Below are 27,080 nucleotides of genomic sequence, written 5' to 3'. Positions count from 1 at the left end.
ATAAATATTTAAATTATGGAATACATTGATTAATGCATGCTACATTATTACGCGACACAAGAACATTTAATGTAGCCACTGGCAATTCACCAATTTCTTAGATGTATATTAATAATAAGAAAATCATTTATTTTAGTCAGCAATTAGTACTTACAGAGGGATAACGAACGACACAATTTTACGAAGTTACGAAACCTTTCATTGTGTATTTTACACACACACACACAATGGTGTATTTAATACGTTCTTTAAAAACATTACTTTTTTACCGGTTTAAATAAAACAGTGAAATTCTCATCTCGAGAAACCTTGTCTCTGTGCAAAAAGTTTCGTATACGACTCGCATACTCAAGAGAAACATTTTCCACGAAAAGTTGTATGTATACTCTTGATTAAAAAATATTACTATGTGTAGCACATATAACAGTTAAAAATATAAAATTCTTTCATTCCTCTGCTTTATCGACTGTTTAATATATTTTGCACAAAAATTTTATTATATTTGTAAACATTATTTTTTTAATTGACGAATGATTACGCGTATACAAATGATTAAATATGATATTTTCTATTATCAGCACACTAATATATAGTTTGTTAATTTATGAATCAGCACATTATAATATATATAGTTTGTTAATTTACGTTTCCGAAGACGCAATTATTTTGTTCGCCCTTCTGGACGTAACAAATTTAAGCGGAATCGCCGAGTTTATCAATCTATTGCATTATGCAATCTCGATGTATCGCGACAATAAACGTGCATATCGAGCGAGAATGATTTTTGAATGTGAAGCTCACAACCTGGATGTCGGTCAAATTCGAGAGGCTCAGAAATACCGACTGACTCTGTCGAGAGTTCAGCTGGCGTACGGTACATCATACGAGAGGTCGCCAGGAATCGATAAATCAGTTGTTTCGGGAACAGTGTTACGCTGTGTCGGTATTTTCCGTCTTCGTTATGTTTGCGAGATGCACAGAGATGGCAATAGTTTAGTAATTACCTGCTTACACGACTGTTTATCGTTTATCTACTCCTTAGTCCTTACTCCTTTACTCGCACTGATTTGACATCATTCCTTGAATGAAAGGTTGAGATATCGCTCGGCTAATTAATCGAGATGATTAAGTCCGCGCTGGGGTTGGCGAAATTTCTTGGATTACGAGAAAGCGCGTTGATCGATGGCCGATTAACCTCAGCGTTTGCGCGTTTGAGTGTCATAACCTCGAGGAATGTTTGCACTACCCAGTTATGCAGCAAAGAGATTCGATCGCAGAATGAAAAATTTAAGGTCGGCCAGAGCTCAAAATATGGATTAGTTGAGGGAGAAACTATGCCCGAGACAACCAACGTTAGTCAGCAGTAAGTACCAGTTTCACTTGTCTCTTGCATGGCCTTCTTCAAACTTGCATAACAATCTTATTGCCAGTTACGGTCGATTTAAATTACTTTGTTTTAGTTTTGTACAACAATCTTAGATAAATGTTAGATAAATTTTTATGTATTTGTATTATCTTGGCTATATGGATAGAATAAAAGGATTTACAATTGTGGCCAAAAATGTACTTTATTAATCTTTCTCAATTACGCAGGAAATAATCTTTATGCTTATTACGTTTCAGGGAACATCTATTTCCTGATAAAGATACACCGAATCGGCTCTTTAACGGTGTACCATATAAGGAATTGCATATTATCAATATAAAATCAACTCCTAACAATACAATTATGACTTTTACAAATTTTAGCGGCAAAGTATTATCGCTGCATACGGCAGGTATAGAGGGTTATAAGAATGCTAAGAAAGGGACGAACATTGCTGCTCAACAAGCAGCTATGACTCTTGGTAATGTAAGCATACATCGAATGTTATCTGTGTTAAAGTTTTGTGCATAAAACATGATGCATTGTACTAAACAAGAAAAAAGTATATAATGTGCATTTATTTTTAAAATGTACATATTTGTCTATTTTTCAGCGCGTTCTTGAATTTGGCGTGAACACAATAAGAGTACGGGTACAAGGTATTGGGGCTGGTAGAATGGTGGGTATCTTACAAAAAGTATTTCTTATTTTCTGCACATTGTAGCTATCGGTAGATAATATGTTTTAATATGGAAAATTTTATGGCTTTCAGTCTTCTATAAAAGGTCTTCAAATGACAGGATTGAACATTGTATCAATTACGGATGATACTAGAGTAAGTTGGAATCCACAAAGGCCACGAAAACGAAGAAGAGTGTGATTGTGTTATAATTTATTACTAATTACAATTTGGATATGAGTATACGTTAATACATTCTGTTAAAATCTTCCATAATGTGTATTATTTTACCTTTTACGTAATTGAAGTGCATGTTGGAAATAAATTATGATTTCAATGATTAAAGATTAATTTAGTAAAATACGTATTTTGAAAAATTATATATATATATCGATGACTTGACTAATAGGAATTGTGGGATGCAAATTATTTTTTGGGATATTAATAATTTAACATTTATTTTTATCCTGTTTTTATTTTTTTTTATGTATAGACAGTTTTAAATAAATACATATAGTAACGTTAATTTCTCTAAAGAGAAATTAACATTCTTTGATAACATTATTGTACAATGATATTATTTCATCGTCTTATATTGATATGAGATATATTTGTTCTTTCATGTACCTATATACCTACTGTTTTCTACAAATGACTAGATTAAATACAACTTTAAAAGAGGTAGAATTGTTTATACATATTTTTTAATATGTATGATATCTTCATCATCACAAACATTATTTTGTACAATCATTTTTTATTACAATTTGGTTTCATGAATATAACGATAAATATGTAGAGTTCCACTTTTTGCATATTTTTTTTAAATCTATTTGAAGAGAATTTTTCTTTAGCGAAAATGTTATGGTATCGTGCAATAATTTTCAAATTATAAGTTAAAAAAATTTTTTTTGCAAATTAAACTTTATGAAGCCAAATTGTTTACGAAACTACAGTTAATTTTAGATGGAAGGTATTATAGTTTAATAGAATTCTTAGTTATATGCAATATAATTTCAAAAATGATACTAAAATCAGATGTAATATTAAAAAAAAAACTGATACTGAAAACAGATAATTAAAAAAAATTAAAAATTTTTTTATGAGATAAACTCGTCAAGATATTTTTACACGAGAGAAAATTTCTATTTCAAATTGATCAAAGAACTTATCGTTAAAAAGTAACATGTATGTACGCGATAAGGATACTTTATAAATTTATTAGCCATAAATAGAATTTATCAAGTTCATTGCCTTTTTCTTTTGAGTTTGGGATAAATAATTATTTAACTACCAGAATAATTGCACACATATATTTTTTAACGAATTTACGTTATAATTATTGGGTTTATTCGAAAATAGTTTTACAATCTTTTTTGTTCATCTCTACGGTACGTTTTTTATTTTGAATAATGAATATATCCATCAGCTGCATTTATTATCGCATTCTGATAGAAAAATTTTTTACGCTAAACTCTCGTGATCGTATATTTCGACATAAAAATTTATAATTATTTGAATACTGTTTACAATCTTTGGCAATCAAAAATAGTCATTTTTAAGTTGAAAATATTTTTAGTGCGGCAATAATAAATAATCTTTAGTTAAAATCCTTGCATCATATTTTTAATATGAAAAGAGCCTTCTGTAAAGATGTTTTGTAAAGATAATTGTAATATTTTACTGGTAAAACACAAAATTGATTCGATTATTTTAAAATAAAATGTAAATGGTTTGATAGGAAGATTATTCAAATATTTTGCGTATCAAAAATTATAAATTATTTACATTTTTGTCATGTAAGTAACCGCATTATTTGCATTTTTTAAATTTGATTTTTCTACGGAATATATAGATTTAAGAGAATTTTTTTTATTTTAAGATAGGTTTTTAAAATTTAAATAAATCTGTCTATTTTAATTTGATAATTTCTCTGTTCCACACATTAATTATGAAATGTGAGGAAAGATTTCATGTTTGAAAAATGAAAAATGAAAAATGACATTATTGCATATGATAGATTTTTAACAATAAATATATAAAATAATACTTAAACTATATAAATATATCTCAGGCGTTTCAGAAAAACTAATAACACTTATCATCACATTTGTTATTTTGCTAGCTAACTATCACATTTTGTGAATATGGTAAAATATTGATATAACGTCACCATATAACAGATCTTAATGGTCCAATTATTATCGGCCCATTATCTTACTGAATTTTCTTTCTCTAGTTATATTACAGTAACTGTGATATAAAAGCTTTGGAAAATGACTTTGAATTGTCCCAGTTATTAATGCGGTGTGCATTGTATACAACCGAGCTCACTGTTAAACGAAATTGTCAAAACAGCGAGACGGAAATTCGCATTTTCTTCCGCGTTGAGGTTTATCGGCCAGACTGCGTTTCTTGCGTGATCCAAGAGACATAATCGGAAACTCTTACGTAAATGCCAGGAAGTCGTGATCTGCCACAACCAATACCAGTCGAAACCACTCCGATGACCATCAACGGGCCGGTAGGGTGACTTCCGACCATCAGGGGCCCGCCACTGTCAGCCTAGAATAAAATACAGGATGCATGCAGTTGTCCTGTAAGCTTCCGTGGTTATGGTAAACGATGCGGTGCAAATTCCACTTGCTGCTCTAATACGGATTGCTGGGTTGCGGGAGTATCCATCACGATGGGTTTCGGTATCGTTCCACGCGGATCCGGATCGTAAATCTCGTCTCTGGGAATTCTCAAGATGGAAACGGGCTTTTAACGGTACTACTACGTTTATTGTCGTCGGTATTTCGCGCCATGCGTTAATATCGTTTGAATAATCTGGAGAATTTATATAATATTGCGCTTCTCCTCTCTTTTGTGAAAAACTACAAGAAAAAATCTTTAACTGTTCATGATTAAATAATGTTGAAATCTCGATATTTTTATTAGAAAAAAGTTTATTAAATGAGAATACCATTGACTTGATTTATTTACTAAACTTTTTAAAATAAGATTAAAGAAAATGATCGTCTTACGTATCGGAATCTCTTTCGCGCAGCTATTAAAAAGATATCTGAAATTATTAGAGAAATAATTGATCGTCTTTCGACACGCTAAATGTATTATATAACATTCTTCAACTCCGATTCACGCTACGTCCAATATATCTTGAAATCAATTTTTATAGCCAGTCGTAGTTCTCGCGCAAACGAGGTAAACAGGAAATCTAGCACATCTCAACTCCCATCGGAACCTTCAGCGAGATTGTACTTTTGAGACTTCGTTCTTCCTTGATATATCTCAAAGCAATACGTCCGTTTTCGATTGTTTTCTCAGTAATATCTTCGTCTGGAGGAAATATAAATTGCTGATAAGGGCGCGGTAGAGATCCGAAGGAAACTTATCAGGGACAAAATCGGAGATGGTATATTCTCATTTTTGTTCCGATGGACGTCGACTTGGTAATATCGTGGTGGGATTCCCATGGGAGGTTCCTTCGCGGAAACTGCTGTTAGTCTCAATTGACGACCTAAATTTAGTACTTGCGTGTTGAAGAAGGTGTATATCTCGTCCTCATTAAGAAGGATATGGAACAAAGGGAATATAGCAAGGAAATCATTGGCTCTCAAAATTATTATGACATACGGGCCTACATCTCTTCTGTTTCTTAAAATAAAAAGAAAAGTAGTATAATTTTTAGATAAATATAACATATGCACCTATACGTGTGCATGCATTCGTAAGATTCATATACTAACAGTGGCCATCAATCCATATATTAATTTATTTTTTTCAGAAATATTAGAAATTTGTTTTGTGTATTTTAGTCAATTGAATATTACTAATCATTTAAAAAAATGATTTTTTTCTTACTACATGCACTTGATATAAAATAGTTATTTATTTTATTTCTTCGTTATTCATCCTTTTAATATATAAATGTGAACTTTGTTTTAAAAATCTTTGAAATATCTTTTTATGTCTTATCGAGCAATCAAGGTGACAACGTAGCTTATTGTATGATATACTCCTTGTTTTTTTAATAAACGTTATCGCTCCTTCTCCAGTCTCTACTGTTACAATTTCGCATAAATATAGCGGCCCACGTTGGAGATCCGCAGAGCGAGGCCAATGCAATTATATACGATCCAATTACCGGGGACCAGTATCATCCAGCATGGTCGGCTATCATGCCTGAACAGCATTGTACGCGCATTACCACGGTAGCGTGGGTATTTATTGAAATTCGCGTCGTGCCCGCCCGACGAACCATGAATTCCATGATCGGGCGATTGACAAGCGGCGCCGAGCGAGCAGCGATGCGGAAACGCAAAAATGCGAGTGCACCTCACGCGGATGTTTCGCGCGAAAGGTGAATTCGCGGCGAACGCCTTTTTTACTTACATAGCAGGAATCCATCCCGCCTTCCTCCCAGCCGGCGCACATTTGCTTCGTGCCAACGCTGATCGACTTGCCCTGACTCGCGTACCATTCTCCACACACAGTGTTCGTCACCACGCGAACCTCCACTTTCTGCAGCACGGTCGCTCTCTTGGCTGGAACATAACAGCGATTTGTATGCCGTTTGCACGCGCCGCTTCTTTCGCGGACAGATTATTGCTTACATTCGTCGTTGTCCCAAGACAAGACTCCGAATATCATTAAAACAGATTTATTTAGCTCGACTATGCGAACGGTTCAATGTCCGAGAAAACATTTCAAAATCATTACAAATGTTAAAATCATATCTATGATGTTTAAATTTAATAAAGCTACATGCTTAAATATAAATGGATATCATGTTGCTGACACATTATGAAGAACTGTTCCACGCAAAGCATTATTTACGAAAACATAACAAACATTAATCATGGAAAGCCATAATGCATTTTAACGGATGAGTTTAATTAATAATTGCTACATATCTCGTTTATGTTATATAATCTAATTGTTGCATTAATTATAATATCTAAAATACTTTACAATTTTAATATAAGAGTGTATAATTAATATACTCTATTAAATGAGTCTAGTTAATTATACCACTTTGAAATTGATTAGAAGACCCAAAATATTACGTAAAATTAGACAATTATTGAATATAGTGTATTAAGCAATTTTGTTTATTGAAATATTTATCAAAGCTCTTTTATTATAATTCAATATATAACGTACAAAATCTTTATAATTCTATTATAATCAACGTTTCAGATTAAAAAAAACTTTTTCGTGGAAGCAATATGCATCTTGATGACATGTGTTCTATAAGTAAAATGATCTTGTCCATTTTATTGATTCAGAGAAACAGATGGAGAGAGAGAGAGAGAGCGAGGGGGGAGGGGAAGAGAGAGAGAGAGAGAGAGAGAGAGAGAGAGAGAGAGAGAGAGAGAGAGAGAGAGAGAGAGAGAGTTTGTGTTGGTATATTTCCACGCTATGGGACTTCAACGCTCACAGGAACTTTGGTGATTATGGAAACTTTGGCGCGTGTTTCGTCGCTTCGATCGTTATCGTGATAAGATTTATCGAAACTTCAAGCTTACCGATGTATCTTAGGTATTTATGAAGACCCTGGATATTCGCAACTTGGTCGACGATCAAATAGGATCTCGGCGTACTCGCCGCGTCTTTAACGTCAGAGATTCGTTCACCACCCGTGAATTATGTAATCGCGCGTTCGCGTATAAAAATACGAAGATAGTCTCCAAGTACGTCAATTATTGATAACTGACATAAATCGAAAGCGTTCGAAAACGCGTAAATGCCGTTGATAATCGAGTTGACGCGAGATTAAATATTTCATAACGCTTCAAAGGAAAATTCTTTTCTTAAATTATATGGTATTATGTGATGAATTACGCGACGAATTGGAACTTTGGATGCGGCGTCTTGGTAACTTATAATGACGTTACGTTTGCCAAAGTCTCAAAGTACGCGATTAGCTAATGTAACGAGAACTAATCCCGAGGCGCCGCGTCACGACGCGCCGCGCGCCGTCGCGCGTCGCCCCGTACGTATAATTTCTCGGTATCGAAAGAGGGACAATTATTTACTCACAATTACTTGTATCTTCTCCGAGCCATCCCCATCCGGCTACTACAGCTTCCATACCGCCGAAGGCACTATACCCTGGTTTTCCTGTGGCCACAGGTAAACATGCGGGTTTCACGCTTTCCGACCAGCTGATCGGTCTAGCGACTTCCAGCAGTGCAATATCGTCCACGTACTTGCCGCACCTGTGACCAGGATGCAACACCGCGTTTATGACGCTTTCATGTCTTGCGGCCGGCACTTCTGGAGCCCTTAAATTGTGTTCGCCCAAAGTGACACGTAATTGTCCTATTGGAATCTTGTTCGTGCCGCTGAAATTGAAAAGCGAAGACGAAAAGATTTAATTTACGAACATATTATTTAGTAAGTGCTATTGAACTGATAATATTTTTCTCTTCTTTCTCTTTTTCTTTTTTTTTTTCAAAAGAAATATACGTGCTACAGAATAAAGCATAAATTACGTGATTAATTGATACATAACTTTTTAATTGCCATTAAGCAATATACTCTAGGTATATTATACTAGGTATATTATACTAGGTATATTATAATTATGTACATGCAATCAAAATTGAAGCGTTCAATTCATTTTTTTGTGTTTTTAAAACAATAATCCAGAAAATAAAAGACAATAATGCATCATTATAAAAAAAAAATAATAATATGCATTCTATCTAGATAAAATTATTAGTTATTGCAATTATTATATTTGAGTAAAATAGAACAAAAAAATTATAAAGAAAATATGTGCACGTCTTTTATATATGTGTTTTATGTGTCACATGTAAAAATCTCCTAAAAAGTTTGAAATGAATAATTTTAATATTTGGGAAACCGCGAGACGTTGGACTTACACGCCTCCTATAAAAATCTTTATTCTCGCATCATGAAAATCGTGAGCGAAAAACAAAACGGTATTCCTTATTCTTTCTTTGGTTTCTTCGCAATAAGGAATCCAAGTCTGACATCGGAACACCAGCGAGTAATCATCGCCATACAATTTTAGGGTACCGAGAATAGAAATATTCGAGGCGGAAAGTCCCTTACCATCGATGTATTTCTCCATTTTCTTCCCCGCCTAAACCCCCCTTAACTGTGCCGACGAATTCCAGCTCTTTCGCAGTTTCTTTCCCTTGGACGTCAGTAATTATTTAACCGGGATTTTTGTCCCGCTCGAACGTCGCGTCTGTAGAGTTCTCTTGAATGCCTGACCCGGCTAGAGTAGCTTCGGTTAATTAATCGGTCCACGGTACCTCTGAATAATTAACAATATTACGGCACCCCCTCCATCAGGACTATCCGCTCCATCCGCGTGCCCACCGCCCCCGTCCCGCATCTCGTGACTGTGTTTCGTAAGCCCGTGCCGTCAGCCCGTCCCACGTCCCACTTTCGTCAGTAACCCCTTGCATATCTTCTGGAGTTTATCGCGGAGCGTTTTCTAAGTTTTCAGGCCCTGTTTCACCGCCGCTCCTTACAAAGCCGCCTTAATGGACCTTTCCATCGTCGTCGAGTCCCCGCTATTGTTCCGTGGCTCATGGATTATACGGTTTACTTTCAATGTATCTCCGGCACTCGCTTCTCTTTCCTCGGCGTCGCACCCTTCCAATTAAAATGCACGAGCGCTCAGGCGGATCGCAGCGGGGACCGTTGCTCGTTGCAATGAGATGCATTGCGACGACAGCAATGCTGATTTGTTTAGGCAAACGTTTAATATAATAAGCCAGCGTTTATTATGTCGAGCGCGAGGTCGAGCGTTTGCTCGAGATAAATCGGCAGCTCGGTTCGTGAAAAATTTACTTCAAATACGTTGCGCAATTTGCTATCAAAGTTGGGATTTGCACTTATTACTTTCTTTGTTTAGTATACACGAATATGTCCGTGAAAAAATCGGGTATTTTCATTTATTAAAAGTTTTTAAATTTTTTGTACTGTTTTTTTTATTTATTCGAAAGACATGCAAGTAAAACGAAGAATAGCATATTGATGTAAACCTTCCAGTCTATTAAAATAAAATTAAGGTTAATTAAATTGCTCGGTCTACACAATCACAGTTGCATTCTATTCTCATTGTACGAATAACATTTGCTACCCGGGACTACGACTGATTTTTTTTCTATCGGCAGCTTCGTTAAAAATTAATTGGACGCCGAATCGGTAAATCGAATGGAATTAATTTCGATTCGGCTCGTTAAATCGTGCGGCTCTTCTGGCACTGGTATATCGGCACACAGACGCGTTCGTGAATTACGCAACGTTGCACGCAGAATGACGTTGGTAATAAGGTACTGCTGAACATTAATTTACCGTAGGATATCGCCGAACGAGATATATCGACGCTGCGTTGCTAGGCTGCCAGTTCTTGTTTCACTATACAAGGACATAATTCATACCTGCTTGCGTGACAATTAATCAACCGTATTATTCACAGCGCGCGTATTGTATTAAAAGTAATTGGTCGCCACATCATTAATTCGATAGAACAGCGCGTTATAATTTATTTAATTATTTACTAGCCTTTTTTAACAAGTTCCATTTTCTATTCTCACGGCTTGTGCCGCACGAAAATATAAACACAATTTTAGACGAGAATTCTTTTCAAATAACAAATGTTATTCGATAAAATACTTCCCGTTTTATAGGCATGTAATTTTAGAACAAATTTTTAGTAATTTACATTCGAAGGTTTAAATTCGCTGTGACGCTGAAAGAGATGATTATGCGATGAAAGCGCAACGTTTTTATTTAACAAATATTGAATTGTATAATAATATTTCTAAACCGATTATCCACCGTTGCATTTATGTTAGCTGGAATCTCTAAAAATGTCAAGAGAGAGCTGCGATAAATTTTTCCCAATTTTTTCCCTCGATACACGGTAACAAGGGATCTAGTCGCCATAAATTTGGCGCAACGAGGCGTTAGGTATCACTGGTGAGCGTCGGGTTGTCTATTTTTGCGCGTAAATGATACCAAGCGGTGAGAAAAACTAAAGGGGAAGGGGGATGAGAGGTAAAGTGAGACGATAGTGGACACAGCCACCTTCATTTTCACGCCCTCCCGCCTCGCATCTTGTTGCAGCGCTTTCCATACGTTTTGCATGGCCGCTAGCAATTACCGAGTGGTCTGTAATCTACACGCAATCATGGTTTACAAGGCCAAAACTCGACGCTGAATTCTCTCTACGGTCGCTCGTCGCACCCAAACGGCCTCTATTGCCCTCTCCACACACACAGCCCGTTCTTCTGTAATCTGTTCAGTGACCAAGAGGGATACGCAATATCTGTACGTTTTGTTGCCCACCCAGGCTATGGGTCTATATATATATTCGCCCGTTTAATTATATCTACACGAAAGCTATCCTGGATATATTGCCGGTGTAGCTGTGCAAACTCGTCTGCTACGTGGTGATAGTGATTCATTTATAATACGCGTACTAAAAAGAAACTCCTTCAAATTCCATTCGCTCACTTTGATTTAGTGTTGTCGGAAGCAAGAGCTGGAAGTTTAGATAGACTTTTAGTGACATACAATGAATAATTTTTCGCTTATAGTACAATATACAGAAAGATTTGCGAGCTTTAACTTTTTTGTAGTGTTTATATATATGTATTTTGTGTATATGTATTTTATTAAGAACTGTATATTTATTGATTAATTAGCGACACGCTGACGAATTTTACGCAAATGTTTGTTGTGTGATTTTTGCTTTGTTTTTTTATTTGAAACTTTTTGCTTGACATAGTAACACGATAAAAATCACATACGGTACATATCTATTTGCTATATTTATATAACAGGAATATAGAAACATTTCTGTGATATTGGTTAAATTTTAAAATAACTTTTATGTCAGCCATCATTTTTGTACGTGCGCATCAAGTTCTTTTTCCTTTGAGGAGCGTGATTTATTTTTCGCGATATAATAGCGGTATATAGCAGCAATTTTTAAAATACAGCGTCGCGATATTTCACGAAATTGATACAACGCGATGCGTACTTTTTTTCTTTAGAATTGTCATAATTAATTAGCGTTGATTTTCTTCATATTTTCCACGCGCTATCCATTGTTCTCCTGAACGGATTGTTTGCCATCCACTTAGCGCTTTTCGTCTCGTCAGTTGTTTTTTTTTTTTTTACGACAGTCACTTGTACAAGCTAAAGATTGTCGGTTCAGTCAGCAATTTTCTCGATCGATGCCTTTCGTTGTTTTTCTCTTTTGCCATCGCATCACGAAACGCACTTGCGGCGTCGACGTCGACGTCGACGCAGAACCGGGCTCCTTCGAAAATGTCCGATTATTCTATCAAGGCGGTTCAAGGCCGAACTTTCGATCAATCGCCGCCCGTCCCCCGAATGTTGACGTTATTACGCGTTTATCGCATTAACAGCCCAGTGGCGCGCGCAACACGCGACTTGTTTCCCTCGAATAAGACGCTCCTGATGGAGGAATCGACCAGCTGACTCCCAATAAAAATATTCGCGCAAAACACGCGCTCTTTCTAATTCTTTGCGAGTCGAAAAATGCGAACCATTTTTATTAAGACACGAGTTCCCAGAATTGGAATTTTCTCGGACAAGGTATACACTTTGGTTTATGCTGTTATTATCGAGATATACACGTCTACAACTGAAGGCATATTTTTCAGACGCTTTTCCTGTTTGTGACTCCATTACTGTGAATTTTTGCTTTATTAAACTAATTAACGCATTTAGTTGACGATTCTTTTTTTATCAGATATTTTGCATCCTGCATAAATATTTTGCGCGTTGTCTCTCGTTACTCTGTATAGTCTCGCTACCGTAACGTGTAAGATTCTCCTCGTGGATCGATTTTTAAATCCCTTTTACGTACGTTTCTTAACAAGGTTATCGACATGGACGCGCTCGAAATAGACGTGACCGTACACATTTCGTTTTGCATGTTTTCGGCGAACGACACCGTTGCGTGTTTGGCAGTCAATGAGTATGTATTTTTAGCTGATAAAAATCGGCAGACACAGATGAAACGTGAAACCGCGCGCGCGACTTTGCATACAAAATTGCCGCTGATAAGTCGACAAGCCCGTTATTCAACCATCCTAGACTAAAAAATGTCGGCATTTTCGCGATTGATTGAATTTTCGCCTTCCAAAGTAATGCGCGCATATATCGACGTTAAACCTATCGTAAGCGTGACGTGGCAGTATATGATGTCAATACCGCGTAATTTACTTTGACCGGATATTCGCATTGACTTGATTAATTAACGCGAAATGTCTTTGCGATCGTTAATCTTTCGACACTCAATATATTTTCGCCTTTATCGAATTGTTATGAAAGGATGAGGCGTTATGCCGTTTCAAACACGTTATTTTCGCGATTAATTTATCGCATAATCTTGTTGATCGATCGTTAATAGACGCTTCGTTGATTCAGACGACGTGTAACAACTCGTTGAACGACTGTTTGTTCGATACGGTGGAAACGATATTATACCTACTCACCTCGCGGGCTTGTGCTCTCCGAAGGTAGTGAAATTATTTCCGCTATATGCTAACGAGGCGCTGCCGCAATCCGACGTTTATGACAGGCTCGCTTGATCAATTCGCGATCATTTTTCTAACGCTCATCATCACGCACCTTCGTTTCCGTCGGACGGAACGAACGGAGCAAAGCGCATGGCACTCGACGTCGATCTGATTTAGTCTTCTTTTTTTTCCCCCCGTGATCTGCCGGCACAATGTTTTTCATGAATCTGGGTCGAGGTAATTGGGACACAAGAATATATGTTATCTTGAGTTTATACTCTTAAGAGATATATTAATGCTATCTCCCTTTCGTCATTCATCACGCGTTTCATCGCAAGTGCGGTTTCTGACAAAGGAAATTTTTTACCATAAAAATTTATATTTAAGCCGATATTGTGACACTGTCGAAAGTTCGGTATTGATCGGAAAATTAAATAACTGATAAAAGATTTAACTTTGTATACTAATTAATTACTAATTTATTTATGATAATTACGAGTAAAATAAGTGGTATGAACTCGTTAAATTACAAGTTAATTTTAAATAATTGCTGGTAATTGCTGCGTCTAATTTTTCCATTATTTGTTAATAAAATTTCTATCTAATTGTTAGTAGCAATCGCGCGAAAATTTTGCAAAATGTTTTATCTTTCGTAAATCTGCGTGTATAATGATTAAACAATCAATTTTTTTATAAATTCAAGGAGTTAGAAATTAAATTTTTGCGAGTCAATGAAAAACAAGTAGAAACTTGCACATTGTTTCCTCGTAGTTTTTAATTGTGCAAGTAGAAACTTGCACATTGCTTCCTCATAGTTCCTAAGTGTGCAAGTTTTTATTTTATTCGAGGTATAATTATCGGTATTTATTTGTTTTGGCTTCCTCATAGAGGAAGCTTTGTTAGCAAATTTTTTGAAAAATGTGTTTTACGCTGCCGCTTTCTCAATATTTGAGATAGCGATTTATTTTTAATTTTATTATATTTTCCAGTCTTTTCTACCCCTATTTCATATATAATTGGTTAAAATTTGATTGATCAGATCAAGTTTTATAAAGCTTCTATGTATGTACGAATTCTTCGAAATTTCAAATGTATGTAATACGAGATCTGATCAATCAAATTTTAACCAATTATATATGAAATAGGGGTAGAAAAAACTCAAAAATATAATAGAGTTAAAAATAGATCGCTATCTCAAATATTGAGAAAGATGCAGCGTAAAACACATTTTTCAAAAAAATGAAAATCTGCATAAAATCTATACCGTTTTATGGATTTTAATAAAATTTGAGGAGGACATACTTTCTATGATACTCTATTTGTGTGCCAAATTTCAACCCGGTATCTAAAAAATTGTAGAAGTAGATGCGTGTACAAAAAATCCGTACACACACACACACACACACACATACATACATACTTCCGGACATTTTTTACTAATACGATTTTTCGACATTTTAGAACATTCTAAACCTATTTCCATCAAAATCTCGAAAAAAAATTTTTTCACCATCACAAAGCTTCCTCTATGAGGAAGCAAAAAGAGGGATCGTTTGTAAATGAGATAAACCTGCGCATATCTCATACACAATCATAAATTTGAATAATTACTGACAGTATTTTATACGTAGGTATATAATTTGAATTTAAAATATTTCGAAATATTTAAAAATATGTTGATAACGTAAATTTAGTTGAAATATCAAAATCAGGAATCAGTACACACAAGTCACAGATTAATTTTTCTTTTATTAATTTGAAAAATCTGAAATAATTTTTTTTGAAGCGTGTCGAAAGTTGTTATAATTTATTGCGAGTTTTCAAGTTTTATAAAGGGTTAAACTATTATTATTATTATTGTGTAAAAAAAAACTGACAAAATCGATATACAATAAAAATTCTCAATAGCCAAAATGGAATACTTTTATACATAGATAATCTTTGAGATAAAAATCAGGCCTTTGGCGCGGATTTAACAAGATTTAATATGCGAGCATCCTATTAAAAGTTGTCAAGAAATTGTAAGTTTCAGATCAACCGTTGAAATTAAAGCCTACTTTGTAAAGGACTTAGTCTTTACAGACTCTATGTACTCCGGTAATGAAGATGCATCTTTTGAAAACTTGTTACTGGAGTATAAGCAAAATTAAAGACGTGCTATTGTATTTTAATATTATGTCACTAATACACACCATTCTCATTTATAATTTTCTTTGGCAGACACATTGATTATAAAAATAAGAATTAAACAGAGAGAGAGAGAGAGAGAGAGAGAGAGAGAGAGAGAGAGAGAGAGAGAAATTAGAGTATATTTTAAATATATAAAATTAAAATAATTATACACAACAAATAAGTTTTAGATTTTTTGTTATATGCAATATTTATTTCAATTCTGAAAAATTTCTAATTAATTTATTAAAAAATTTATTTAATATACATATTAATAGCGGGGATTTAAATACTTTCTGAGTCATTTAAGATAAACACTTTTTCGATGATAAACAGTAAACCATCAATATCAGTTAAAAAATCGTCAGAAATCATCCGCAAAAGTTTGCGATTTCTGTATACAATACAAAAATGCAGCGTTACAACTTGTAATATGTAAATTATTAAAATATAAATTACTCACGCACATAAACAATGTCCAGCAGTCAATACGAATTTGTCATTCAAAATAGCGCCGCCGCAAAAGTGTCCACCTTTTCTTGTTATGGAAACGAGCCATGGAAATTCACGTGGCGCCGCATCTTGACCTCCGACAATCCTCGCTTCTCGTGTCCTCTCACTCCTACCGCACGGAACATCTGCCACTATCAAATACGGATTTCCTCGATTAATGCTCGATAACGATTAATTGCCTCGGCGATCTCGTTGTGAGGCCTGGTGCAAATACCCAACTCGCCCGATACCCCGAGCCACCAACATTGATCGATATAGTGACACGATCTTAGACGCTGCAGCGCTGGCTTGATCTCGTTTTTACTTTTTGTCGCGCAAATAAAACGAAGACGAGTATCGGCACACTGAAAGTATTTAGGGAGTCGTCAAATAGGATGACACGCTCTGTAATCTATTTAACGATACTCTTAGCGAACGCAATCGTCCGTCCTCCTTCTATTTTAATAAGAATATTTTACTTTTATGGGATTGATTGGACATCCAATTAACGCCGCGTCGTTTCCTCACAATTAGTGCCTTCTCCTATATTTTCGTTTTTCTTTTTTCTATTATATATTTCCATGCAAGAGAATTTACCGTCACTATAGTTTTCGACGAACTCTTGCATATCTATAAATCGCGCTGTATTATAAATAGGAGGACCCATTTTACAACTTATTTATCCTACGTTTTTTATTATTTATTTTACTACTAATATTATTAACACAATTACGTTCGTTCAATACTTTATTCATCAGGGATAAATTGTTCGCGAACTCATTCGGAAATTTAAGAGAACCGAGGATCGCCTGAAACATCGCAATTGTTATCAAATGTTGTTAGTATCGGTCATCGGTCCATGTTTCGATTATTCCGATCCGTAGGGAATCACCATCTGCACTCTTGTTGACGAGAGCATATTGACAGATTATCGATCGTCCTTAGTATTTGATGATTAATGTTCGTGACGTGGCGTAAATGAGTAGAGCGACTTCCATGTATAATAGTAATGTCGGAAGACCGACGAGTGACAATGCGATTAATTTTAAGGATAGATGTAATAGATTATAATCATAAAATTTATCAAAAGTTATACAAACTAATTTGAAAATGGAATTTCTTTGAAGAGAGATTTACGGTGAATTATAAGATTATAAACTAATATTCATGATTGTTGTAAATATGGTGAAAAATCAAGATAAAAGTATTTATAGAAACAATATCGTCCGTCGCTTAAAAAAATTTTCGAAAAATTTGCTTTTTATCGATGCAAAAAATGTAAAACTTTTATACTTAAATTCGCTTCGCGTATGTTTGCCATTTTTATCACAATCTTAATTGAAACGTTATAAGGATCGAGTGATCATTAATATATTATAGTTATACCAATTGAAGAAACTCGAGAAATAACAGATATGCTGATAGTTTTATATCAACATTAATTAAAAGAAAGACCATTTATTATTTCGTTAACACGATAAATGCGGTCACATAGCGAAAGCGCGTTTGACTGCAATTGTATATCATTATACCACAGACATTAATCATAAATTGTGTTATTAATTAATAATAATTAGATTGCACCAATTACGTCGATCGTAATTGATTCGACTATTGTAGAAAGAACATAGAAAAGCCTTTTCAATGGTTTATTATTAGATATTTCGGTTCGAATAATAAATCATTATTAAATTTTTTGGTTCTAATAATAAACTATTAAAAAAAATAACAAATTGTTATTAATAAAACACAATCCAAACCATATATTTTCAGTTTATAAATCATCTTTCAGAAGAAAAAAAGAATTGATTTTTCTGATTGTGAAAGAATTGATTCGTACTTTTCTATAATTGATTTAATCATGTATAGATATACATATTCGTAAAGTATGAGAGACAAACAATCGGCTCGATCAATCAATTAAGGAGTATTCGCAATATATCAGACACTTTTGAGAGTAACATACTTTAAATCGAACCTCATACCGACTTTTTTTCATTTTCGAGTGACCTCGGAGAAGTCGAAGGTGCGTTCTTAATACTTTGTCTCGGCGCGTCTGTTTGTGTTGCATTTAATTGAAATCCGAAATTGCCGCGTTACCGAAATGTTAACCGATTCGAGTGAATCCCTTCTCACGGCGACACAACGCTTGGCGCACGGATTTAATGCCCCGAGCAGATAGGGACAGATACGGCGGATCTGTCACTACAATCCCTGCAACGTCCCTGTCCCGCGCGCCCTGGTTACCCTCTTCCCCGCACGCCTCTCGTCGTCCCCCCCCTCGAACCCACCCACAAGTCGATCCCTCTCTCGTTTCACGCCTCGACTGATTAATTGGACCTCTACGCCTACACCACCACATTTCCACCCACCCCGTCGCTCTTCCACAACGGGCGAGGAAAGCACGTCGAAGCGGCCGAGAGGGAGGCGTTGGTAGCATAGAATTCGAAGTCGCCTCTATTCCGAAACGCGTAATAGATATGTCAAAAGCAGCCTGGGGATCATGATAATACAACCGATGCCTTTGGTGACCAGGTTTAGCGTGCGGAGGCACCCCGTTTATCCTTCTAACCGGGTCGATTGTGCTCGGGGAGTGTCGGAAAAAACGCTTTCTCTCTCTCTCTTCGCATGTTTTTAAAAAAGCCTGCCATAAATCGACGGTATCTTGACAGTCGAAGTTGCGGTGCGTTTATTGTGCGTTGGCAAAGTAGATCGTATGCGAATTTATGAAGACATAATATGCGCGTCATGCGAGAAATGATGTCATGTCGCTGAGAGACCATATTTATTATGGTGATTTGCTTTTTTAACCGATCAATTAGAACGATCAATGGATCATTCAAATTGCATATAATTAACATCAATCTCCTTAACACTTTCGCAGCCGGTGATTCTAGCGCGCGGTTTAAAATCGGGAACCGCGTGAAAATTTGTTTCAATTTTGAATCAAAACTATTTTCAACTCCGTTCAAACGTTTATTTTGATGAACTTGGATTTATTGTTAGATAGCTGTAGTAATCATAAATACAAATCATAAACTCATCTGCCCTTCTATAAATATAAAATTACATAAAATTACGCCAGCCTTCTATAAATATAAAATTACATAAAATTACGTCAGCAGTAACTATAGATCGTAAGTGACGTCAAATTACGTCAGCGGTTGCGAATGTGTTAATGACGTCGTTTGCGACAATGTACACGTTAGATATGAAGGAGATTATACTTCGTTTGATATTGATTCTCTGCCAACGATAAGATAAATCTAGAGATAACCATGGACATCTGTCGGAACAATTTCGGGCTCAATATCTTACCTGAAAAACCAACGAGATAAAAAGTGCTTTGCAGATTACTCACCGAGTAATTATATTAAGTGTTCTCTCTGGGCCAATTTAAAATGTTACAAATCCAAAATCCGTACCGTAATACATTTAACGCGACGGCGTTTTAAAGGGAAGCGTTCCAATTGTTTCAATACGTATTAAGAGTAACGTACTTATATCTCACCGATAATTTCCCAGCTAATAAACTCCACAACTTCAATAATATTTTTTCGATAGGCAAGGTATACAAATTGTTTCCCATTACATGTGTATAATAACGAAAATCAGTGCATTATTTTCACGATTTATCATATTAGAGTATTTGAAGTGCATATTAGAAAGGAATTTGATTTAAAAAGAATTGAGAGATATCATCAATCTTTTTAAAAATATAATAAATTCTAAATATATACTAAATATGTTTCTATAATTTTTTTATATTTGTATCACTGGAACGCATAAATAATGGATGGTTCGTGTTTTCTTTTTCCTGTATCTTCTTCAATAAACCGTCAGAGTGCCGACATTAGAAGTTTATGGAGACTTCTTGCGGCCTCGAGCAGGTTAAGAACCTTCTTGATATCGTCCGTCATAATTTTGACATTGAATGGTTGTTGACAAAATCTGGAGTTACTCAGCTACACCGAGGTCGTGTATTTCCCAACTTCCGGCCTTCGGCAAGGCTTATCCACTAATTCTTCAGTTTGCACACATATGTATTCACTTTTTGACTGCGAAAAAGGGTCGGTGTAAAAAATGCAACTGGTTTTTTTTTCTTATAGCCTGGAACTATTCGCACCGTCATTCGACAAAGTTTATTTCCTCAATTTTGAGCACTTTCGTGAAATATATCATTACTTTTTCTGTTAGCGGTAAACCACTTTTTTTTTTTATTTTTGACGCGGCCATATATTCGAGTGATCGTAAACTGCGATGTAACAGGAACGTAATTTGCGCGCAAACGTAATTTATTTATCGACCGAAATAACGGTAGTGTCCCAGCCGAATATTTCACATGCGAGTAAGATATTTTTCCACGTAATACCGATTACCTTTTATTTACAAATCGCTGAATTTGAAACGAGTCAATTGAATTTATGAAAAATATTTTAATAATGTTAAGGTATATATTTATGCGAAATAAATAACGCATACCAGAAGTTTTGGACATAAAATTTCGAGAAATAATATTACTCGTTTAATGCATGCCAGATCCTGATTACGGCCTGTTAAATGGTGATAATTATCAAAATGTTATTCAGTCTCGACGACCGCGACGGTATGAAAGAGTAATTATTTTTAACGTTGTATTGCACCCACGGTATGTCGCATAATCTCGTGGTTGATTATTCAGTCACGATGCGTGAAATTAATGTTTATAATAATCAATGTAATTGTTCAGCGAAGGAACGGTTGACAGGTAGTTATCGATCTGATGAATAAACCACTTTGCTTTGCTTCCATATAATATTGAGCTTAAATATTTGATAGAAACGGCCGTTTTATTGCCGGTAAAACAAATAATTACCTTTATTAAATTCACCCGGGCGCCAGCGCTCTATCTGATGTTTCGTGCCAAAGAGTGAATTGTAAACGAGATAATGACACTATACAACCTGCATTATGCACCGGGACGTGTTGTTCAAATAATCTATCAACGCGCTGTCTCTGGCACAGGAGCTTTTTCGGACGTAAATCAACATGGGAGACAATTTTTTGCGGAGCGTTAATTCCATCATTTTTTCCATGTGCATGCATTTTATCTCGATCGTTCAGTCGGTTGGCCGTCGAAATTTGACACGCGGAATGAAATATTTACCCATCCCTGTGCTACTTGTTTGAAATAACCGGATTCGATATTAAAAGACCGTTATAAATTGTGCCAAAATCTGCTAAAAAATATATTTCGATAAAAGGAAATTAAAATTCTTTAAAAAATTTGTCCTTAAAGAATCTTGTAAGCTGTACAATAAGTTGTCTAATAATCTGCTAAATTTTATTAAACGATTGAAAAATTAAACGAAAAATCGAACTTATTGTTAGTCTAAAACTCATCGAAGCATAATTTAGCAAGGTGTATATTTTATTTGTATGACTAGATAGATTACAATTATATACAAGCTCTATTAGCCATATTAATTTCATGCGATTAGTTATATGCTTGGTATGTTAGTGTTTAATTGCTTGATTGCCTGTTTGTTATTTGTTCTATCAAATATTCGAACAGTATTAATAAAAACAGTCATTGAAAACTATTTTCGGGTGTTGTCTTAAAAATTAAAGATAAATATCTATTTTATTTACTTAAATTATGTTTTTTATAATCGATATTGGGATGAAAAACTTTTGAGTAACTTTGTATATTAGTCAAGAAAATATTAATCGTGCCAATCTAAATTGTGCCAAATATATGCTTTAAATTAAAATAAAATAGTAAATTGTAATATTTAACAAATGTTTTTGAGAATATATTTAGATTGATTTATCATGTTTCTTTCTATTATTCTCTTTTGCTTCAGTCTCTCGTTAAGTCACTCTCGCGAGTATTGGTTGGCAGTGGGAAGCAAATATTCTAGCTACGGTAATGGTGAACACTAAATTCGGTTTATTAACTTCCGGTGTTCCAACGTAATCCGCAAGCTTTTATTTCGAATTCTCCATTGACTTCCGCTCGCCGTCTAATGCCTCCACTCCGGCTAAATAGATGCCAACCCGCAGAAAAGCTCGAGAGCGGCCGTTATCGGTCGATCTCGTCGTCAGACGCGGCAACGAACCGTAGTATAAAATGCACTTAATAATATGCGACCGCTGTTCCAACCATTGGAAAATACATTTTGGTGTTTTCTGCGCCGACTTTGCAACGAGACTCGTCAATTTGTAATAAACTTCCTCTACGTCACTTCTATTATGTCATTTACTTGGTAATTACCCCATCGTCTATTTAATACTGTTTTTATGAATACCAAACTGATATTTACGAATATATCCGTCAAATAACGCGCACACGCTAGTTAAGTCGAAGTGTAATGAACTATGTGGCATCTTTTTATAAATGAGTCAATAATCTGTTAGAGGTTTTAACAATGCAAAATGAAATTATGTTCTACTTTTTTAATATGTATTACATATATATATATATATATATATATATATATATATATAATATATATATAAAATTTATATATATACGAGATAATAAAAATACATTTGTGTATCGTTATAATAATATAAAACAATAGAAGATTTGAGAGATCACAAGAATTTATCAATAAAATATTAAATAATATTAATCGAAGAAAATGGAGCATCGAGCCGTAACAATTAAGGTGTTGGTGTTCATATATTCTATATATTTAAGTAAAAACTACAAAATAAATAGATAAAATTATTACAATTTTACAGTACGGTCCACTCCTAATTCAGCGATTCAACTGTTGCGTTAATTTAATTTTTTTGTAACGTATTTTAACTTCTTAACCGAATTTTTAGCCGAATGACTTAATTGTTATGCGACACTGGATGGTCCTATAAAGGTCCGAAACGTTTGTAGTTTTTACTTAAATATAGAATATATGAACACCAACACTTTGTTACGGCTCGATGCTCAATTTTCTTCGATTAATTTTTAATCTTGTGAGCCTTTATTATTATATTAAATAATATGTTTAACTGCAAGTTAAAATTAAATTGATTAATAATTATATTTCTCGAAGATATTTATCAATATTTCAGAAAAGTTATCTGTAATTGTTAACCTAAGTTAACATTAATATGAAAAAATTGTTAGAAAATTGCAAAAGTTATTTTGTCTAAGGAAAGATTACTGATGATGAAAGTATGATGGAAGAAGTTGAACACGATTTATTTGAAGTTATAAAATAACACAATTATTCAAACTTCTCGGAATAATAATAATCAAGTGAAGTATGCTGCATAATACGTCACGCAGCAATAGTATATTGTGTACTAATGCCCGATCTACAATAGCTGTAGTAAGCTGTAGTAAAACTCAAGATGTAAGAAATTGACCAATCACAGTCGATTATTCTCCTCACATTCGCCTGTAATTGGTCAATTTCTTACAGCTTGAGGCTTACTACAGCTATTGTAGATCGGGCATAAGGGGAGAAAGCAGCGTTTTTTAGACTCGTCTTTGGCTCGGGCGGCAAACTTCACGCACTTGTCTGAAAAACGCTGCTTTCTTTCCTTGGTGCACAATGTACTATTTCGAAAAATTAATTGCAACGGGAATAGTTGGCGAGCTTCTCAGAGTTTCGAGTGAACTGACTAATACAGAGTTTGCCATAGATGTTGTGTAGTTTGATAAAGTAAGTTTGCTACCTAAACTTTGAGAACCACAGAAGAGGCTTTAGGTTCCACTTCATGGATAGCTATACGAAAATAAGTACGCGGGAGCGTCTCTTGCGCGTGATAGTATATGCTTTATGAACATTTCGTTATTACTATTACAACGCGTAATAAGACAGCGCGCGGGCATCATATTTCGAGTTGCGTGCTGCAGCTGCAGCGTGAAATATAACATTTGGATAATTGGAGAATAAGAAATGTAATATGCAGAATTGAAAGCATAAAATAACGTTTAAATAAACGTAATTTAATGTAAAATGTCGTCATTACAGTAATATTTATTGATATATTTATTGGTATATTTAATTATAAAAAAACTGCAATTTTTAATAAAGGAAGAATTTAACAATAATGCAGCAGTTTTATTTATTAAGAATTGTTAATTATCGCAAGGCTGTTATGAATATAGGTAGTATTTAAAACAAATTTAGAAAATTAATATTATAGGATATATAATTATAAAATATATAAGGATATAGTCTCTCATCGTAAATTCGCAATTATTGTAAGATTTATTTTGTTCCTGCAAGAATATTTTTCCGTCGTACCTTCTCAGCAGCAGTCAGAGTTAAAGAAAATAATATAATAAGGAATTTTGTTTTGTAAATGTTGAAATTTTTTAACTTATTTTCATACACATTAATATTTAGTGCTTATGTGTGTTTAAAAATATTCCCTGTTTCTTTAAGCGATATTACTTGCAGGAGCATTATAATCTCATTTAGCAGTAAAACAGAAATTAATTGGCGAGGGTCTTACTTACAATTAGTGTATTCGGCTTGAATTCGCGTGAATAAAACACCGAGGAATAAAACGAGCGCCAACATGTCGAATCCCGGATGCGCCAGGCCGAATATCTCGCTTCGAAGATCCGCTGGCTTTGTCGGAGGGCAATCAAAAAGTGTCGCACTCTCGTTGATGCCGGCGCTTCTTTATACGTCGTGCAACTGCGATCGCATCTTTCTCGTCTCGATTTCTTTCTCTGTCGCCGCCCATCGCCCTTGCCATCGTCGTTTTCCGCGGTGCGTGGCGTGTCGCGAGGCCGTGAACTTCAGATCCGACAATGACTCGCGGCCATCGATACACACGGTATTACCCGTGTGTTCGTTCGCGGCGGAAATCCACTGATAAAGCCCGAGGCGACCCTGGCGTAATATTCAAGGCGAACGTTAACGAAAATTTCTCACGCGCGAGACTGTATAGATTGGTCAAAGGCCAAAGGATCAATAGAGCATACTCCATTATACATTACAATTATTACATGTGTAATAAAAGTGAAATTAATTTAGCTTCTATCAATTTTTACGTGTCAATGTTCGTCGTCATGATTCTATAAGTCTTATTTCGGTTGCATTTCACGCTCGCTATACGTGCGGCACAAGGTTGACTATCGTTTGGAATCCAAATCTGCAGAGCCACACAATTAAAAATTACAATGTCTATCTATGATTAATGTATAATACAGTCGGAAGTCTCTTTTCTTTGAGAGAAAAATTTATGTGGTGTGCAAACATGAAAACTCCGAAGTTTTTATTCTACATGTATAATTCAGAATAATTTGGAATATATTCGTTCTCGAGAAGTACTTTTTATACTTGTTGATGTACCTAATAATAAAATTAAAGATGATTTTGAATATGCCATGTTCAAAGACATATACACTATATATATTTTAATGTTCATTCTACGCATATTTATAATTTTACGTAATGCGTTTGATGATGCTTTTAGGCACGAAATACGCGCCGCATCGCAGCAGACAGCAGCGTCAGAGATCGTGATTGCAATCATATGAACTTGTACATATACATATATTGCTATTACGTGAATTGCACGTATGTACATCGCGGCTCCAGACCATCTTCGGATGGTCCGGTACCGGTTACTGCGGCAAATAAACACGGTCATCGTATGTAATCATAGCTCGCGCGTGCATACGTTCTGTACGACGTCGCCTGTCATCGACAAACGACAATCGGATTATGTATCTACGAGTACTCGCTGTGACAGGTGGGCAGGATAATCAGGAAACGGGAGCTGTCGTTTACGAGAGTTTCGTAACAGGTCGCGCAGCAACATTAGGTATATAGAATAGCGTAATTACGGGATTGGTGGGGTTCCGAGAAATTTTCTATTCCTATTTCTAACTTCGCGGTAAGGTGTAACTGTAATTTGGAAGTCTCACAGTGTAGATGTCATGCTAAAAGAATACTTCAGAAATCAATATCAATAGCAAATAAAAGATTATTTTACAATACTTAGTTATTTTTTTTGCAAGCGTAGTTGTAATTGCTTCTTGTTGATTGACTCCCAGTATTCATGAACCAATTGTTACATACTATATATGTATAACAATATGTAGATTGCGTCATTATAATAATTTCTTTGAATACACCCTGCGAGTAATTTGATGATACTTTTATGAATTCGAATAAAAAATAGTGTGGCAAAATGTGGCACGTGATTACAAGGGATTTCTATTTTTAGAGAGACATTTCCTTGTTAACATTTTACTTATGCGAATTTAGAAGTCCAGAATTTCGGGTGATAGAATGCCATATTTTTCAAAAGAATTGAAAGAAATAGCCGATACATACAGAGGGAGCACAATTCATCTTAAAATTTATCTCGTGCGCTCATCTCAGCGCTAACAAAACTTTGACTTATAGCTTCAGAGATGTTCATCTAGTTACTGAATTTCCAAAAACAAAGATAGAGTTTGTAATTTTGCGTCGACCGATTCTATAGAAGGAACTATTTTTGATATTTATCTTGTCGTATCGTGACGATACTCAATGAATGTTAATGAAGAAAAAAAAAGAGATTGTCTGCAGACATCAATGGAAAATGTAGAACACGTACTTGAATAGCTGGCAGTGGCATCGATATGTATCTTTTGTTTTTCCTTGTTGTGATACTTGTGATATCTCTGGGCTACATATCCCTTGGCTTTTTCTCCATGACGAGAGCAAGAAGGGTCATGTGTCACGTGTAAGGATAACGATGGAACAAAGACTTCAAACGTACGATGAAAAATATAAAAAGAAAAACGAAAGCACCGAATATTCTTTACATTATTGAGAGATAAAATCTTGGAAGATTTTCACATAATAGTAAACATTTAAGGGTT

At 35.0% G+C, this 27,080-nt stretch overlaps 2 protein-coding genes and 1 long non-coding RNA gene across 5 annotated transcripts in view; 2 read left to right on the top strand and 1 right to left on the bottom strand.

Moving 5' to 3' along the window:
* The window catches only part of LOC143895222 (uncharacterized), a 231,642-nt gene that overhangs the window by 53,741 nt on the left and 150,821 nt on the right, over nt 1-27,080 (top strand). The gene's annotated exons all lie outside the window — the stretch shown is intronic.
* Nucleotides 988-2,321, top strand: Mrps11 (mitochondrial ribosomal protein S11). The gene is made up of 4 exons (XM_077401875.1): nt 988-1,363; nt 1,624-1,852; nt 1,980-2,045; nt 2,139-2,321. Exons 1-4 carry the CDS (start codon nt 1,122-1,124, stop codon nt 2,244-2,246), a joined length of 645 nt encoding a protein of 214 aa, XP_077258001.1. The 5' UTR covers nt 988-1,121; the 3' UTR covers nt 2,247-2,321.
* LOC143895787 (clotting factor G beta subunit) lies at nt 4,016-24,999 on the bottom strand. Its single transcript, XM_077403135.1, has 5 exons — nt 24,714-24,999; nt 16,227-16,407; nt 8,094-8,398; nt 6,444-6,595; nt 4,016-4,610 (listed from the first exon to the last, which is right to left on the bottom strand). Exons 1-5 carry the CDS (start codon nt 24,775-24,777, stop codon nt 4,440-4,442), a joined length of 873 nt encoding a protein of 290 aa, XP_077259261.1. The 5' UTR covers nt 24,778-24,999; the 3' UTR covers nt 4,016-4,439.

The sequence above is a fragment of the Temnothorax americanus genome, unplaced genomic scaffold (assembly GCF_048541705.1).
Source record: "Temnothorax americanus isolate GAGA-0224 unplaced genomic scaffold, ASM4854170v1 Scaffold1, whole genome shotgun sequence".
NCBI lineage: Eukaryota > Metazoa > Arthropoda > Insecta > Hymenoptera > Formicidae > Temnothorax > Temnothorax americanus.
Note: the sequence above shows the minus strand (reverse complement) of the source record. Positions and strands in the feature narration are given on the sequence as shown.